General features: G+C 46.0%; 1 protein-coding gene across 2 annotated transcripts in view; it reads right to left on the reverse strand.

The window, feature by feature from the left end:
- RIMS4 (regulating synaptic membrane exocytosis 4) overlaps positions 1–19110 on the reverse strand; it is a 103426-nt gene extending 84316 nt beyond the window's left edge. The window contains exon 1 of one of the 2 annotated variants that reach the window (XM_083447107.1): positions 18138–19110. In XM_083447107.1, the coding sequence (XP_083303233.1) occupies positions 18138–18234 (97 nt within the window). In that variant the 5' untranslated portion in view covers positions 18235–19110. The remainder of the gene's footprint in view (positions 1–18137) is intronic. The other variant, XM_083447106.1, reaches the window with a different exon arrangement.
- Between the last annotated feature and the right edge of the window lie 458 nt (positions 19111–19568).

The following is a 19568-nucleotide window of genomic DNA, read 5'->3' on the forward strand; positions in this document are numbered from 1 at the left end:
AAGGCATCCTGGTTTCTGATGTCCTGCTTTTCCTTAGGACGTCCCTATTCTCTGCGGAGAAATGTTGGAGAGTATAGTTATGCGACCCCCAAGCCTAGGAGGTAAGTAACTATACAACCTTTAGAAGACACCTGAAGACAGCCCTGTATAGAGAAGGTTTTTAATGTTTAAAGTTTTATTTTGCTTTTATATATGTTGGAAGCTGCCCAGAGTGGCTGGGCAACTTAGTCAGATGAGCGGGGTTTAAATATTATTACAGTCGTACCTTGGATTCTGAATGCCCTGGAACTCAGCCATTTTGGCTCCTGATTGCCACAAACCCGGAAGTGATTGTTCCGGTTTGTGAACATTCTTTTGGAACCTGAACATCCGATGGGGCTTTTGCGGCTTCTGATTGGCTGCAGGAGCTTACTGCAGCCAATCAGAAGCTGTGATTTGGTTTTCGAACATTTTGGAAGTTGAATGGACTTCCAGAACAATTTCCGTTTGACTTCCAAGGTACAACTGTATTATTATTATTACTATTATTGAATAAGACGTTCTATTTTCATAAGAGAAATGTTGGAGGGTATGAGATCATGGTTCCTGTGCAATCCAAGTGAAATAAATCACGGGAGATGCTGCAACAAAGCTTAGTGGGTTGCACCATCATAGAATTGTAGATTTGGAAGGGTCCCTGAGGGACATCTAGTCCAGCCCCCTGTAATGCGGGAATATGCAGAGGGCTCATGTGAGGATTGAACCTGCAAGCTTAGCATTATCAGCACCATGCTCTAACCAACCATCCAAAGACTGTTGAACAACTGTCCAGATAATAAAACGCTTCCATTAAAAACTGCCTGGGGCAACACTTCAAAGACAGAAACACCAAAAGGAAGTAAAAACTGCAATGATCAGAATCAGGACTTTGGTAATTAAAAGCAACAGGGCAGCAGTTTCTGTTTAAACGTGTTCCTGATTTCCATATTTTTTGGGATTTGGAAGTGCGCACTGAAAAGGGATCATGTTTGTCAATATCAGTGATGCTGTCCCATGGAAAAAAGCTACTATGAGAGTTGTTAACCCAGTTCAGTCTAGCTGAAATTACATATCACACATACTCCAAAAATGCAGCCATCTTACGTCCGGTGGTGGAGGAGGAAGCTGCTTGGGCGCATGAGACGGCGCACCCAGGGGCAGGGCGAGCAGCCTATAGGGGCCTCCGGAGTCTACCTGCCTCCTCCCACTCAGCCGCCCTACAGCTTGGGGGGGGGGAGGCAGTGGGTGGACCGTTTGGGCAGTGCAGAGCCTGCGTGCGCCCAAGCCACCGTGTCTCTCCCAGGAGACACTGGGAACGCTGCAGGCCCCGCGGTGAGTGCTGCCCAGCTGGCAGTTTGTCACCCCCCTCAGTGGTGACAGCCGGGGCAGCCCATACCCACCATACCCCCTTCCTCCACCCTTGCTTATGTCTGCAGGCAGTGGACCGCAGTGAAGACTTCCACACTTCAGTCCACCAACCCAGCTCTGCCCACCAACCTGCCCCTGATTGGACCATTCAAATATTTGGTTTAGGCAGGCTATCCCACCATGCACAGTGGTCTGCCAGGGATGGATCTAACAGCTGACTGCGAGAAAAGCCTTTCACCCACTGGGGGTACTGGGAGAAGCTGACACTAAATCACAACCACCACCCACTATGGATCCAGATAAGCAGTTAATACATATCACACACACTTTCTGGTGGTAATACAATTCTAGACTAGGATCCGACCCCTGGAAGGCAATTTTTGCTCTTTTGAAATGTACGCATTCACACTAAAATGCTGGTGATGCTTCACGACTTTAAAAACTAATAAACTGACATGGAAATGTAGACAAATAGACTTAAGATTTGAGAAATGAGAAACCAAAAATGACTAACCTATGTCAGAGGCAGTATGCATCTAACTGCATGTGGGATGTGGGTGGTGCTGTGGTCTAAACCACTGAACCTCTTGGGCTTGCCGATCAGAAGGCTGGCGGTTTGAATCCCCGTGACGGGGAGAGCTCCCATTGCTCTGTCCCAGCTCCTACCAATCTAGCAGTTTGAAAGCACACTGGTTCAAGTAGATAAATAGGTACTGCGGCAGTGGGAAGGTAAACAGTGTTTCTGTGCGGTCTGGTTTCCGTCACGGTGTTCCACTGCGCCAGAAGCGGTTTAGTCCTACCGGCCACATGACCCAGAAAGCTGTCTGTGGACAAACTCCAGTTCTCTCGGCCTGAAAGGAAGATAAGCGCCGTAACCCTATAGTCGCCTTTGACTGGACTTAACCGCCCAGGGGTCCTTTACTGTTTTACCTTTAAAGGTAAAGGTAAAGGGAACCCTGACCATTAGGTCCAGTCGTGACCGACTCTGGGGTTGCGGCACTCATCTCCCTTTATTGGCCGAGGGAGCCAGCGTACAGCTTCCGGGTCATGTGGCCAGCATGACTAAGCCGCTTCTGGCGAACCAGAGCAGCACACCGAAAAGCCGTTTACCTTCCCACCGGAGCGGTACCTATTTATCTACTTGCACTTTGACGTGCTTTCCAACTGCTAGGTTGGCAGGAGCAGGGACCGAGCAACGGGAGCTCATCCCATCATGGGGATTCGAACCGCTGACCTTCTGATCGGCAAGTCCTAGGCTCTGTGGTTTAACCCACAGCGCCACCCTCTTGTTTTACCTTTACCTGCATCTAAATACCAGTTGCAGAGAATCAAAAGTGGGGAGAGTGCTGTTGCACCCAGGCGATGCTTGCAGGCCTCCCATGTGCATCTGGATGGTCACTGTGAGAACGAAATGCCTTTGGCTCCGGCAGGACTCCTCTTCCATTCTCACTAACAAATATATGGCATAAGGCTTCATGGACTTCATCATCTAATGAATTGGACTAAGTCCATGAAAGCTTGTGCCATAATAAATTTGTTAGTCTTTAAGGTGCCACAAGGCTCTTTGAATGCCTCTCATAAAATACTGACAAAATACTTGAGGCACTCCAAGTAGATTAAAGGGCTCTGTTGCTCTAGCACAACAAATCTGATCTTTTTCTGCCCTGTTTCTTTTTAAGGACTTTTTGTAGTTTAGGAAGGGATGGGGAGGTGCATTGAAAAGTGTGATTAATGGGAAAACATGTGAACACCCTGCAAGCCAATCAGGATGAATGGGCATTGTCACATAACCACCCCATAAACAAATCAGATTGAATCCTCAATAAAAACCAGATGCAATCTAATCTCTATGTTAACTTTTTGCAAGCAAAACAGGATAAACGCTCAATAAAAGAAGCTCTTTGTTTGTCTTTGCTACAGCAGTTTTTAATACTGAAGTTTTACTTGTAACCCAATCTGGAACATGTTGGTGAAGAGTGGGGAATAAATTTGATAAGAATAGTGATCAGAATAAAACAGTTGCACCTCTGCAAATCGTTGCCTTGCAGTTGGCGTGAACCTAGCCTGGGGATTAGACCTTGGCTCCCTGAACAAATTTCTTCTGGCTCTCCAAACCCCATCAGTTTTGGCAGCACTGCAGCAGCAAAAATATTAAACCTCTTCGCTAATCCCAGCATCCTAATGGAGCTATAAATACCGCCCACCCCCCGTCAATTATCAGACTGATAATTTGATGAGTAGAGAGAAGGCAATAACCCTGCTCCCCAGATGATCTTCATGAATCAGGCAAGCTGGGGGGGGGGTGCTTGTGCTGGGTCCTATACACCTGTTTCTCCTGTGTATGTAGTGCGTGCAAGGCTGGCCCAAGACTTTTTGGCAAAGACTTCAGGCAAACCACAAAATGGCGGCCTCTCTCCTCGCCAGGCAAAAAGGAGCGAGTGAATGGAAAAAAGGAGGGGGAATAACAATCTACATTGGGATCTGCTGCCCCTGTGGATCCTGTCACCTGAGGCAGTCGCCTTCCCTTGCCTCATGGGTCAGCCAGCTCTGGGTGCATGTGACAATGCATGCAGAAAAGGCACTTTTTGCAGGCCTAGCTTGGAGCTCTGGTCAAGGTTTGCTATGGCCCCTGGTGCATAAAATGTTGCCCACCACCACCATATTGCAGGGTTGTTGTTAGGTGTTCAACTAGCATGTGAAGCACCAGAACACTTGAATATTGTATGTTACAATTGAATTTTTGTATTATATTACATCACATGATTTGGTACTGTAAGTGGTTAAATCCCGTTTGGTTTATTGATACAGTAGACTGAACTGAAAACATATGCACTTCTCACCTAAATCAGTTGTTTAAAACTGCAGGAGGTAATTCATTGCTTAGAGAACCCATGCGAATAAGTTATTCCTCAAACAAAAGTGCGATCGAGCGACATTCCTTTTCACCAAATCAGATGCACGCAATCATCAAAGAGAATACAGGAGTCATATACAGCTACAAGCACTTCAGGACTTCTCCCAATGTAGAAACATGACAGACCAAAGTACCTTAGTTCTTCTCTGGTTTGGGTTTGTTTTTTTAAAAAAAGCTGGAAGAGTTATGGTTTTGAGATAATAAATTTTGCATTGGAATTAATTTTACATGAATTGGAAGTGACAGGAGAACATTTGCTCCTAGATAGAAAGATATCTAGGGACACGTTCATTTAGAGTAAATTGACAGGGAAAAGATCCACACCAAAAAAAATCATCATTGAGGAAATGTTCCACCTTTTCCCTATTAGCAGAAGTATTTTACACCCATGCTACCTAAAAAGCACTTTTCAGCCCTTTTCAGGCTCTTGGGTATGAATGGCAAGACACACACACATCAGTATTTAGACTGGTGGTCATGGCAGAAGGTGGGTTGACAATCTACTGTATATTTTGGAAAGCTGTTTAGCTGCTATACCAGGCTTCCTCAAACTCGGCCCTCCAGATGTTTTGAGACTACAATTCCCATCATCCCTGACCACTGGTCCTGTTAGCTAGGCATGATGGGAGCTGTAGTCCCCAAACATCTGGAGGACTGGGTTTGAAGAAGCCTCCGCTATGTATTTGAACACCTCTTAGGATATTGTAACCAATCTTTGCATAATGGTTCCTAAGATCAAGCAGCATGTTTTCATCTGTGTTTGGATACAACTGAAGCAAAGTGGCTGACTGAACCTTTCAAAACTGCACTGATGTTGTTGTTGTTTCTTCTTAGCATTTCTGAGCAATGCCGGGTAGGAGGCTGCAAATGCATATAATCTAAGAACAGGTGCATCCTATTTTCAATCTTCCACCCACCATTTTCCCCCACTGAGTTCTACACATTTGGGAATGGTTTCTCACAACTTAACCTCTCCTTCCTCTAAGGAAGCATAGATTTGATCGCTCTTAACTCGCACTGGTCCTTTACCCAATTCCTCCTCTCTTTTTATGACCTTGAGAAACTATGGCACAGCCATTCCCTTCACTGTTCTGTATGTTTTGGTCTCAGGGGGGAAGCCTTGTCAGTTTTGCTGATCTCCATTTTTCTCCCCTTGCACCAGCACACACTAATGAGGCATCTGCGCCACCAAAAGTTCTTCCCTCATAACTTGTCAGTTTCAGTGAGCAGGGATGGAGAAGGAAATGGTAGCAGTGAGTCTAAGCTGGTAATGCACAAATAGGGCCTGTCACCAACCATACTGCAGGTTTTTTTTAATTACACATATATATCATTTCTCAAACACTTTATCCTCATTCTCATGCTCTGGTTATCTCCTGCTTGGACTACTGCAATGCGCTCTATGTGGGGCTACCACTACAACTAATCCAGAATGCGGCAGCTAGACTGGTGACTGGGAGTGGCTGCCGAGACCATATAACACCAGTCTTGAAAGACCTACACTGGCTCCCAGTATGTTTCCGAGCACAATTCAAAGTGTTGGCGCTGACCTTTAAAGCCCTAAACAGCCCTGGCCCAGTATACCTGAAGGAGCGTCTCCACCCCCATCGATCTGCCCGGACACTGAGCTCCAGCGCCAAGGGCTTTCTGGCGCTTCCCTCACTGCAAGAAGCGAAGTTACAGGGAACCAGGCAGAGGGTCTTCTCGGTAGTGGCACCCACCCTGTAGAACGCCCTCCCATCAGATGTCAAAGAAATAAACAACTGTCGGACTTTTAGAAGACATCTGAAGGCAGCCCTGTTTAGGGAAGCTTTTAATACTGGATGAATCATTGTATTTTAATATTCTGCTGGAAGCCACCCAGAGTGGCTGGGGAAACCCAGCCAGATGGGCGGGGTATAAAATCATCATCATCATCATCATCATCATCATCTTCACAATAATCCTGAGAGGTATGTTAGGTTGAAAGCTAGGCCAGTTGCCAACTTTATGGTTGAGTGGGGATTTGAACTCCAATCCTAGTCCATCACACTAACCATTGCACCATGCTGCCTCTCTGTGACAAGGTCTAGCCACAGAGCAGTGTAGGAACTTTAACCTACATTAGCTGCAGGGGACAGGGTGAAATTAAAAGAAGAAAAAGCATAACTTGGGAATGGTCACAATGCACATTAACTGAAAGGTGGGGAGACTCCTAAGCTATAACTGAAGTACTTGAGAAACAGACGGTTCTGGCCACGTTTAATATTGTGAAGCCTCTGCATCCAGCTTTCTAACATGGCACTAACACCTTTAAAAAGAATCACAGGATATATGCAAATGGTCCAATCGCTTTCAGGTTGTGATGATGCGGACTGTACCACGACTTAGCAGAAGCTGGGCAAACTGCATGGCTTGGTGGATGGAGCAGCTGCAATAATTTGAAAGGTGGCACCGGAAAAGAAAATTAAACAGCATCCATATTCAAAATTTCCACAGCTGTAGAAACTAGCAAGTTGGGGAGAAAGCTAGCTTAGATGTGCTACTTTCCTCTATGCCAAGAGGAAGAAGGCACCCAAACATGTGATCTCTCATGCGCAGTCTGCAGTAGCATAAGAATAGCATACAATATTTCTGAATTTGAATATTTGCTCAAAAACCTGAACCACCCATAATGCAATCATGCTAAAGCTTTTTTATTTTTTAAAACCACTGTTTTTCTTCTTCTCCTGGATCCGATCAGTTTAGTCCTTCCGCCTTTTCTCAGCTTGCAACCTTGTTGTCAGGCTTTCAGAGTGATAATGGAGAACCAGTTTGAAGATCACAAGGGGCACACAAATGCTACATAGGATCGCCACCACCCAGGATGCCAGCTTTTTACTTACTCCATTTTTCAGGGAGAGATTCACCAGGTGCCACCTTCTTCCAGCACCTGTGGGGCTTTGAAGTTATTAGAGGGATTAAGCCCCAAGGAATCATCTTAAAATTCTGCTGTTAAAATTTCGACTCCTTCTCTAGCGTCTGTTGTTCATGAGTAACCCAAAGCTACATTCTTCCTTGGAGAAAGGTAAGAAAGAGTATGTGTGCGCTTGGGGGAGGACTCAGCTGTTGGGCAGCTGTTGTCCAAGCTGCCCTGCTCCCACCTCTGCTTCTATAGGAAGCCATGCAAAAGGCTCTAACAGTCTCTCCTCATTTGCACTTTCTGAAACAAGAATTGAAAACACAGCAATCCTTCAGGATTCACACAAGTTTTGCAGTGCAGTTCACTTGCCAAGTTATGTGTGCACAAATGCATACAATAGGGTAAAGTTTGCAATAAAATGCATGTATTGGTGAAAACAACATAGGGAAAGGTGATTATTAGGGGAAATTCCTTGGCAAAAATCTATAATATTAGGCGAAAATGTATATATTAAGAATCATTCACACTAAAATGATGATGGATGAGGGCTTTAAAAAATATAACGTGGAAAATTAAATTTAAGATTGCAAAAAAATGAGAAACCGAGGGAAACTACAACTGACAGATTCACCCGTCCGTAATCTCAGCTGCTGCCCAGGTTATCTTTTCCTCCAACTTCCACTTAAGCATAATAATAATAATATGAATTTATCACCAAAAAACTCACGAAGCTGAAGAAACCCACACAGGGTAGATTTAAAAAGCTGTGACACAACTTCTCTGCAGAAGCTCAACATCCCCATAAATGCTACACCTGAATGCAGCGACCGAACATGATGGTCAAATCAGAAAAAATGACAAGCTGCCTCTTTGCCTCTCCCGAGCCAGGAGGGGATCACTTAACAGGCAGAGGGGTTGAAACCAAGAAAAGCACAGAGGTCCTTGGTGAAAATAAGAGGAGTGGGGTGAGGAAGGAAACACTTCCTTTGAGAAGCACTAGATCCAGTTCTGGGCACCACAGTTCAAGAAGGACACTGACAAACTAGAACGTGTACAGAGGAGGGCAACCAAAATGGTCAAAGGCCTGGAAACAATGCCTTATGAGGATCGGCTAAGGGAGCTGGGCATGTTTAGCCTGGAGAAGAGGAGGTTAAGGGGTGATATGATAGCCATGTTCAAATATATAAAAGGATGTCACATAGAGGAGGGAGAAAGGTTGTTTTCTGCTGCTCCAGAGAAGCGGACACGGAGCAATGGATACAAACTACAAGAAAGAAGATTCCACCTAAACATTAGGAAGAACTTCCTGACAGTAAGAGCTGTTCGACAGTGGAATTTGCTGCCAAGGAGTGTGGTGGAGTCTCCTTCTTTGGAGGTCTTTAAGCAGAGGCTTGACAACCATATGTCAGGAGTGCTCTGATGGTGTTTCCTGCTTGGCAGGGGGTTGGACTCGATGACCCTTGTGGTCTCTTCCAACTCTATGATTCTATGATTCTATGATTCTATAAGATTTTCAGACCCAGAGGGAATCAGAGCAACAGACCAAGATTTTTCCTCTCTTCATATGGCCCTCCCTCCCTCTCCCATGCTAAATGTGGGACTAAGGATGGGGAATCCATTTCAGTCTGAGGACCACATTCCGTTCTGAGCATTCTTGTGGGGGCCACATGCCAGGGGTGAGCGGGACTAGAGGCAAAAGCAGAAGAAGAGTTTGGATTTGATATCCCGCTTTATCACTACCCGAAGGAGTCTCAAAGCGGCTAACATTCTCCTTTCCCTTCCTCCCCCTCAACAAACACTCTGTGAGGTGAGTGGGGCTGAGAGACTTCAGAGAAGTGTGACTGGCCCAAGGTCACCCAGCAGCTGCATGTGGAGGAGTGGGGAAGCAAACCCGGTTCACCAGATTATGAGTCCACCGCTCTTAACCACTACACCACACTGGCTCTCAAAAGCAGGTAGAGTGACTAATGCAGTAGGCTAGTTTCTACATGTACTCTTACCTATCCTCTGTCCAGGATGCTGTTCAGGAGGGAATGTGGCTTGGGAATAATAATAATAATAATAATAATAATAATAATAATAATAATTCTGGGCGGCTTCCAACAAACACTAAAATACAATAACCTATTAAACATTAAAAGCTTCCCTAAACAGGGCTGCCTTCAGATATCTTCCAAAAGTCTGGTAGTTGTTTTTCTCTTTGACATCTGGTGGGAGGGTGTTCCACAGGGCGGGTCCCACTACCAAGAAGGCCTTCTGCCTGGTTCCCTGTAACTTGGCTTTTCGCAGCAAGGGAACCGCCAGAAGGCTCTCAGAGCTGGACCTCAGTGTCTGGGCAGAACGATGGAGGTGGAGACGCTCCTTCAGGTATACTGGGCCAAGGCCTTTTAGGGTGCTCGACAGAGACAGAGCCTATGGTCCACAACTCTGTGTCAGACCGAGCCCATGTGTCAGGCTTGTGCCCACAGGAAAGATGCTTGACCTGCTTTGTCTTGGTTCCTCTCCCCCAAATCCTGAAGGCTTCAGAAACGGTGGTGATGGCAGTCACTGCCAAGCTCATCTTTCCTTCGTTCTCTTAACTTGTTCCACAGAGTAGCCACGCCGTGGAGTGAACCACAAAGCCAATCGTGCCAGCGGCCTTCATTTCTCATATGGGGCCCTGAAGCACTCTGGGAAATGAAGTTGGTCTGCATAACTGCCTGGACCTCCACTCCGCAGCATGGCAGCTCTGTGGGAAAAGTTAAAGAAAAATAGTAGTCCTACCCAAACAGAGCCACAGATTCTGCAACCCTGGTCTTCACTTTCCAGATGCTTTAAAGGAACCATGGTTGGGACTCAGCTATACAGCTGCAAATAAAACGTTTTAAATATATTGTAAAATGCAATATACAAATAAGACACTTGATGGCAACAGTGAGCTGGGGCAAATTCAATGTGTTTTTCAAAATGTGTTTGTTTTTTAAGCATTTCCACAGCGGTTTTTAAAATATTTGTGTAGATTCTATCTTGGGTGTCCTTCTTTTCATATATGAGTTTTGCGTAACTATTCTGGGAATCCTAGGTATGTTTTAAAGTGGCTAAGTAAATAATTTTTTCTCAAAAGCACTACTGCAATACTTTGACTGTTCCAGTAGCCTTTGAGATGAGGCTTGAGTCTTCCCAACACATCAAAATACCCAACTGCATTTTACGCTTTACAGGCTATTCCTGCAAGCCACTGCGGCAGCAATATTCCTTCTAGATGCAATAGAAGAAATACAGTTCAGTTTGCTGCACTAAGGAGCAATATCCCAGTTGCTTAAAGGGTGGGATGATGCAAAGGCCAACAAAAAGGAGGCCGACTGCTCAGCCTTCAAGGAAAGGCTCCTCATTTGCTCAGAACGACGTTCTACCTGACATCATGTCACTGTGAATCCTGCCCTGCTGGTGATAGCTGGGTGTCTTCAAGGAGATGCGAGAAGGACTTCCCAGGATTTATGCTCTGGGCTGGCGACAGATAAAAGTTATGAGACGGATTTGTGAAAACTGCTCAGCTATGAAATCACTTTCTTCACTGGAAAGTCTGTTTTCCTTGCGGCTCCTCTTACAGCCTGGCATTAGGTAGGTACACACTGTCTCTCCATTTCATCACAAAAAGGGCAATGGAGGAACTGCAGCATTCAGAGCAAAACCACTTTATCCGTATGGCAGACAGAGCTGCAAATAGACTGGTAGGTCCAAAAAATAAATAAAAAAATGGTGCCAAGGAAATGGGCAGCGGAGGAAAATTAAAGAACCGAGTTTGTGGGGAGAAAAAGCCACACAGCAAGACAAGGCTTTGTTTAAATAAATAAATAAATAAATAAATAAGAAGGGAGAAAACAAACAAGCAAAGCAGATGCTCCTCTACTGACCTATGACCTTTCCCCTCAGGAATATTTCAGTCTTCTGCCCAGAATTTCTGGCTTTTATAATTTATCTATTTTGTACTTCACCCATTTGACTGGGTTAACATGCAGGCAGTGTTCAACCCAGTTGCCCAGTAATAATAAATAATAATAATAATAATAATAATAATAATAATAATAATAATTATTCCTGGTTCAGAAAACCGGGTTCAGGGAGGCTAACAACAAATTTAAAGCACTTAATTGTAATACAACATAGAGCAGCATAAAATACAGTATAAAAGCATGAATAACAATAAAATTCAAAGTTCAAAAATCAATTTGGGGAAAACCCATCCAATAAGCATTAGATAGTCACCAGGGCTAGCTGGCTGAATTAGTCCTACTTGGGCCAGCGAGGGGGCCAGGGGAGAATTAACTGTGGGGTCTCAGAGCGGGTAATCTTCATAAAAGGGGAGGGAAGAGAAGGGAAATAAAAGATCAGGCTGAATTCAAATTAAAGGCCAGGCAGAATAGCTCTGTCTTACAGGCCCGATGGAAGGAGGTTAAATCCTAAAGGGCCCTAGTCTCATGGGACAGTAAGCAGTAAACTGCTGCTTGGTTAGGAACTTTAAAAAACAACAACCAACCAACACCATTATTTATTACATAAAGTTTAATTTGAAAGCTTTTCTTCTTTCAGTCCTCCTCACAAGACAAGGTTTATGGAACCAACATGAGCTAGCGATGAGAGTGGTTGCTAGTCTCCATTTGATAATGGCAGCTCCTGTAGACTCAACCACAACTCATAAGTCCACTTCCTGCCTCCAGATGTCCAGCAACCACATGATAAAGCATGGAAGACTAGGTAAAAATCCTCAGCTATTTAATGATTGGGGAACTGTGCTCAAATTTCCACTCCCATGGTTCTCCTAGGTCACTCAGTTTTGTCATGAAGTAGGAAACAATCCCATAATACGTATGTGACAGGTTGACTTCCCTCTTTTTCACACAGAAATGTTTATTGTGTTTAGGGTGCAAAGCAGAATTCCATGCCCCTGTGGAAAATGGCAAACCCAACACCTGCCCATCGTATTTTTGCACTTTCTTTTTTCTTGCACAGAAATGGCATTGGAAGAGTTGGCAGTTGGTTTCTGCAAGTACTGGCCATCTGAAGTAGAGAGCCTTACTACTGTCCTTGATTTTATCCTTATTAGAGAGTGTACACTTTTCAGCATGTCAACACAGTTTGTCTGATTCAAAATCAAAAATAAAAGCATTGTTTTGCTAATACAATATGAGTGTTAGTAGGATTCAGCCCTAACTGCTCATTATGGTGTCCTAATATCATACTACCCCCTTTTTCAGAAGGAAGAGATAAACTGGAGAAATTTTACTCACCACTCTGTTCCTTCCTAACTTGCCCATTGCTGCTGTTGTAGAAACTTCAATAGTCATCCTTTTCCCTGTAAAGATGATGTGTCACCAACTTGCTACTGCTCTAGGGGTGGGAAAAAGTCATTCTCACCAGTTACTTCTGTTGCATGAATTTTGCCTGCCCAGTCTGTTCCCGGTGATCACAGGACAGTTCTATCCAATATCTGGGACTCTTCTGCTACTCCAAGCAGACCAACCAGGACTAAATGGACCAAAGTTCTAACTTAACTACCTTGAGACTGTAGAAGACTGTAGAAGGGAGAGACTTTTACAGCCCCCAAAAAAAGCCTTTATACAGCAAAGCTCATTGGGAATTTGGGTGAAACTGTTGAAAGCTGACTACAGGAGAAGTGAATGGAATGTCAATCTCACTCCCCGCCAATCGAAGATCACCTCTATAAACTGCCAGTATTTTGCAGGAGGGATTTGACTGCATACCAGAAATTTAGGTTTGTACAGTTCACATGGATCAAAGATCTCTGCCTCTCCAGTTCAACAATTCCACTCAAAACAAAACACAGACTTCTTGTGACATTGAAACGGAGGGGCAGAACAAGGGAACAGCTAACAGGAAGACATATAAACTGCGTACAAGCAAATCAGGATGGATACTCATTATACAACCTTCCCACAAACAAATTGGAACAAAAGCTCAATAAAGTCCGGACATAGTCTAACCTCCATGTAAGCATTGTATAAGCAAATCAGGATGCATGCACAGTCAACAGGTTTACTGGAAGAGCCCAAAATCAGAGTGCTGGAGCTGCATTTTAAGTCACAGCCGGCAGCCTGCAAACCAAATCTGCTCCCTGCAAGCCCTGCAAGGCCTCTTGTCTCAAGCCCCGGCCTCATCGTAGCCCTGCCTCCTCCTACCATAGATTGCAGTAACTTTCTGCAGTAGGGCAGCTACCTGTTCGCCACTGCATGTGTATGCTGGGGGCGAGGGCAGGAAGAGACACTATAGGGAGCAGAGGAAAATCTCCCCCTCCTACAATCCCCCTTCTGAGCTCCTGAGCAAAATGGACAAGCTTCACCTGTCGCTCCAGTCCAAATATAATATCAAAATGTGAAATGGGCTTTGCAAACTTCTAGTCGATTTCAACTCCTTTTGCTCAACAAAGCAAAATCATAAAAAGCCATATTGAGCTTTGTGGCTCCTTGAAGACTTAACAAAGGTATTATGGCATAAGCCTTTGTGAGCAAAAGTTTCCTACATTGTATGCAAGGAGTGCAAGGGGGGGGGGTGGCCAATGAAAGCAGCGAGGTCAAAGAGAAATGCAATGTAAAAAAATTACAGTGAGCCTTCACAAAAATATCCAGCTTAATCAATGTGACCTCACAGTGAGGCAGGTTAGGTTCTGCAAGGGGCTGGACGATGGTTGACCAATCACCAAGCTAGCTTCATGGGTGAACAAGGATTTGAACCCAGGACTAGCTTGAATATTATCTGCATTAAGTTGCACTAGTTCTGCCACATTAACTGTGCTGGTCTGTGTACACACTCCCATTTAGTGTACTCCCATAGCTGGCCTGGGAAGCAGTGCACAGAGGGAGGGCATCAGCCACAATCCATATCTATCCTGTCGTTCCTTACAAAACGCTGTGTTTTGGTGCATTCTCCCCAAACCAGCTTCAATCTAAATTGTGAAAATGAACTAACCACCGCTGTTTTAAGCTGCTTATTTGTACAAAACCCTAGTTTGCTGTAACCGTAAAGCATCAACTGAACTGCCCAGTTCCAATCACACTCCAAAATACTTTTGTCTAGACTGATATCATCCATCTGGAGGAAATGAATTCATCCAGTAATATGTATTTGGAAGGTTAAAGCCTCGTCTTGGATCAGCTGTCCCAGATGGGATGTTTTCATATTTCGGGGCCACCAATTATTCTTCTTAGCAATCAAGAGTGTTCGAATTCAGCTTCTTTGCAGACGTAGCCAAGCACAAGGGCACACCTGCACCAATTGTTTTTCCCCAAATGGTTTGCACCTGTGTGTGCCAGAAAGAACTTATGCAGTCTGCACAGTATCCTGCGTTCTGCCTTGATTAATACTCCATGCCCAGATGCTAACCTTTGTGTGATGTCTATTGTGCCTGGTTAGATATTCCACAGTGTCCCTAATCTAGGACATTATTCTCCTCAAGTATGTTTTTTTAACACCTTTCTTTATTTCTGTTCAATTAAGGTGAAATGGGTGCTTTCCTTCCTATTTACCCATCAAATAGGCATCAGTCCTCCCGCACCAATACACACTTCAAGCTGCTTTATTGTGTGCTTCTGGCAGATTTCCCTCTTGAAGTTGAATAGCCTCCATTAATTCAAAATATTTCTCTCTTTTTCTTTCCTCTCACATTCAGGCAAATACAGGGTCCCTATGAATGTCCTTTTCGTTGTGAATTCATGATTATTTCTGCTCACTTCTGGTATCGGAGTTGTTGCACATGATCCCATTTTCAGTACTATATTCGTTTCCAACCAGTGCATGTCCCATAACTTAAATCCTATAACTTTTTAATCCCGCAAATGTTTGTCCTGCACTTCTTGGGCTCCAGATGACATTAATACAAGAACACTGGGGAAGCATCGCACAACAACTAATGAAGAAGAAAGCTGTGTGGACGGTTGAGAATAAATCCATTCACTAGCACACTATTATTGCAACGGTGTCAGGTTGCAGAATACATCTGCAAACAAACAACCGGTCTGGAGGAACCCAAAAGGTTATTATTCTGTTTTTAATCTGTTGGGAGCCGCCAAGAGTGGCTGGGGAAACCCAGCCAGATGGGCGGGGTATACATTTATATTATTATATTATATTATATTATATTATATTATAATTACTACTACTATTATAGCACATCAGTATAATGTGCTGTGATATATAATATGCACAGCTGTCTGCATATTAACCATGATTTCCAAAGGAAGAAGAACAAAAAGCACCCAGGAGCAGGAACATAGTTTAAGGTTGCTTCGTATGTTCTCAAGTCGGTCCACTGTTACATCAAGCTTAGTAATGTCTACACGGACTGGCAGCAGCTCTCCAGGGTTTCAGACTGGGGCTGGTCTCAGCCTTACTTGGAGATGCTAGGGCTTTAACCTGGGGCCTGAGCAGGAAGCCCACGAGGGAAGGAAATGCGGAGCAAGGGAAGGAAATCAAGGAACGGCAATTGCCAAACCGTTGTGAAAAATTGTAGCGGAGGGGCATCAGTGCACACATACCTCTATTATCAGGCAACCTTGATCCTACAGATTAGTTGAAGCGCAGCTGCGCCAATAGCAAGAACTGACAATAATAAATTGGTGATAATATGCAGCAGTCCTGTGTGTGTAAAACAGATCTTTCTCCTCTCATAGTGTCAACAATGGCTATAGTGCTGCTCTGAACAGGGAAGCATGGCAGCCACGCATAGTGTGAGCGGTGCACCTTCTGATGCCCAAGAAAAGGCCACTTCTCCAGTCAAAAAAGGTAAGACATGAGTGGCGTTTTTTTCTGGTTCTGCCTCAGGTTTACTCCATCCTTCAGTTCAGGCTCAAGAATGGCAGGATGGAGAATTCCCTCTGAGGATCAAGGGGTTTAGCGGCACAATCTGGGGAATTCAAGATAAGGGCCATTTTGAGAATGGCTACCAAATGCACACTGAACAAGGTGTTGAGGCCAGTACTTGCTCCTGAAGACCATCCCTATATAGGAGATCCGAAATTTAAAACTTTGTTTGGATTAATAAGACAGGGTTCCCTGTACCCAGCAAAAAAGACCCTCCCCTTCAAAGTCAATAAGTCACAGAATTAATTTCATTAGACACATTTACTCCCAGCACAATGCTATTCTAACAAATTCATAAATTTGCCTGGGTGAAAGCTTCAGGGGTGACAGATTACCTTTAAACTCACATATTCTTGAAATGTATTAAATCCATCTGTCTCAATTAGCATATTTATCAATTAATTACAGCGGGAGTGTTTATTCTGGGAGCAGTGAGGCTTGCCATCTGAATAGCAGGGCAGTCTTTTGTTTTTACGAGACCAGAATGTGCAGTCAGAGAGGGCTTTTTTGGGGGGTCGTATTTAAAGTTTCCCCTTTCATCACGTTCCCCAGAAGGCTGAGGAGCTTAATAGAAGGATTAAGACTTGCACCGTGCTTTTATAAATACATTGACTTCAGTGTAAATCAAAAAGCAGAGAGGTCACTTGATTATGCCTAAGGATGACCCTTTAAACCTCACACACTAATTCAGGGTCGTAACTTGGTATGCCTTGCACTGCAAACACACAGCATGTGTGGTAGGCAGTGGCTGGCAGGCTGCTAGTCAGGCGGTTTAAGTAGGGTGTCATCCTGCAGCTCATACTGAGTCAGGGAGGGGTTGAGTCAGTGCATCCATGACCACACAGTCCTGCTGAAAGCCAAGCAGTGCTCCCAAATCTGATCCATAGTGTCCTTCTCATTCCAGTATCCTGTAGGCTAACAGCACCCACCATCTGCATTGGCATTCGTACCTTTACTAACCCAAACACCCCCCACCCCACCCTAAGCTTCTTACCCATCCGCCTTGTCACTTCTGTTGCCCCCTTCATTAGTCCAGCCCATTCATATTACAGTGGTACCTCGGGTTACATACGCTTCAGGTTACATACACTTCAGGTTACAGATTCCGCTAACCCAGAAATAATACCTCAGGTTAAGAACTTTGCTTCAGGATCAGAACAGAAATCGTGCTCCGGCGGCATGGCAGCAGCAGGAGGCCCCATTAGCTAAAGTGGTGCTTCAGGTTAAGAACAGTTTCAGGTTAAGAACGGAGCTCCAGAACGAATTAAGTACTTAACCCGAGGTACCACTGTATTGGTCTTCACCACCCAACCATCTCATTCCTTTCATTCCTCTCTGTATGCAATCATTACACCACTAGAATTCCACCCTCCACTTTTCCTGTGGTCTGCCCCCAAAGTGCCCTTGGCCTGTGCAACATGAATCTACCACTCCCACCCCACAAGTTCTTTTAGTTTTGCTCATGCCTTTCACACCAGAGGAATGCAAAAAAAAAAAAAGCCTTCTCCATCACCCACAGCACATGAAGATAGATAGATACATAGAGAGAGAGAGACAAACAAACACACCCTGTCAATTCCATTCAAGCTATTTTCACAGCAGGTGATATGCATGTGGAAGGTAGGAGAGCCAATACTGAAGCAGCTCTTGCGCCATCAAATTGTGTGTGTGCGAATGTGTGTGTATAATTCCCACAGACGCACGTTTCTACAGATGTGCCACGATGAAAAGTTAATCCACACAACTGGAGGTGGCTTCCTTTTCTCCCTCCTCTGCACCTCTAGAATCTAATCTTTGCACCCTTCCTCTTGGCTGCTATTTACCTGGGAGAGAGATGGCAGACATGACTGAGGGATGTGGAACAACGGTTAACTCTATGCAGCCTGTCCATTTGTTTAATTGGTACAGTTCCATCCCAGCTTTTCCTTCAAGGAGCTCAAGGTGGGTCCCACGCCAAGCATCCCCCCCCCAACACAAGCCTCTCCTTCGCTCCAACTATTAACCCCTTTGCTGCCGACACGCCTCGGTTTTCTCCCCAGCTCCCGCTGCCTCCGTCCGCTTCCCTTTTACTCTCCCCCCCTCCCACCCCGCGTCGAGTCTTACCCGCGTCCTCCTCGTCGAAGCTGTTCATGCAGGGGAAGTAAATGGCCAGGGCCTCGAAGGACGCGGAGAGGCTGAGGCGGCTCTGCGATCGCTCCATGAAAAGCCCCGAGCCCGGGGCGCCGCCGGGGGCTTCGGCCGCAGCCTGCGGCTTGGCCAGCTTCGACGCCCCATTCTTCACTCGGAGCACAGCCCGCGGCGTCTTGGCTACTGTGGGGGGGCCTTAGGGAGGTGAGAAATGGGCTGACCGGGGTGGGGGGGTGGGGGATATGAGGCGGGGGGGGTGAGAGGGGGGGTGACAGAAGAACGGACTTGAACCCACCCGCGGCGGAGATGGGAGGGAGGGAGAAAGAGAAGGTGATGCTGAGGAGGGAACGCGCAGGGAAGATGCTAGTGGTACCCAGGAAACTGAGCGTCCGGGAGAAAGGATGCTGGCGGTACCCGAGAGAGGAAGGATGCAGGCAGTACCCGAGAGAGGAAGGATGCAGGCGGTACCCGAGAGAGGAAGGATGCTGGCGGTACCCGAGAGAAAAAGGATGCTGGTGGTACCCAAGAGAGAAAGGATGCTGGTGGTACCCAAAGGGAGGATGGATGCGGTGAGGAAGGATGCTGCCAAGAGAGCTGCTTCTTCCAGCTGCCGCTCTTCTCCCGAGGAGAGATGCTGCAGCTGCTCTTTTGCCCCCAGGGAGGAGAGGAGGGAGGCTGCTGTGATCCCCGATGCAGATGTCAGGATGGAGCCCGATGCCCTTGGGTCGCCGCGAAGTCTGCGGCTCCCGGCGAGAGAACCACCTGCTGCTCCGCCCGCTCTCCCCGGGCGTCCACGGCTCTTCCCGCGGAGGCGCGTCTGGCTCTTCTCGCCGCGTCCCCCACCGCCAGGCTGCGCTCCTCGCGGCTGCCCGTCTCCGGCTCTCAATGGCTCTTCATTCAGCCCGGCGTCGGGGGCGGGGGCTGCGGCCGTGAAGTCATCCCGGGAAAGCCGGCGCGGCCAATCGGAGCCCGAGGGCGGGCAGAGAGGGGCAGTCGCTAGGGCTTGAAAGGGGACCCGCCGCTGGATAAGGGTTGGCGGCGGCCGTTGCCAGGCGGAAAGCGACGGAGCATGCGCCCTCGCGCCTTTTGTGTGGCGGCGGCTGCGGCGGATGGTTTGCAGCCCATCGATTTCACGCTGCTGGAGTTCACTGGCTGTAGGATGTTCAGCACCATTCAATCACAGAATCATGGGATTGTAGAGTTGGAAGGGACCAGGAGGGTCATCTAAGTCCAGCTCCCTTCAGTGCAAGGATCTTTTATCCAACGTGGGGCTCGAACCCACAAACCTCAAATAAAGAGCCTCATGCTACCCTGACTCAGCTACCCTGTTGCAGGTATTAACTTAACTCCAGAGGAATAGCATGGTAGAACGTGGAGTTAAGTCCTTATGGAGAAACTAACAAGGCA

This window comes from Podarcis tiliguerta (assembly GCF_965153285.1).
Source record: "Podarcis tiliguerta genome assembly, chromosome: 6".
NCBI classification, from domain to species: Eukaryota; Metazoa; Chordata; class Lepidosauria; order Squamata; family Lacertidae; genus Podarcis; species Podarcis tiliguerta.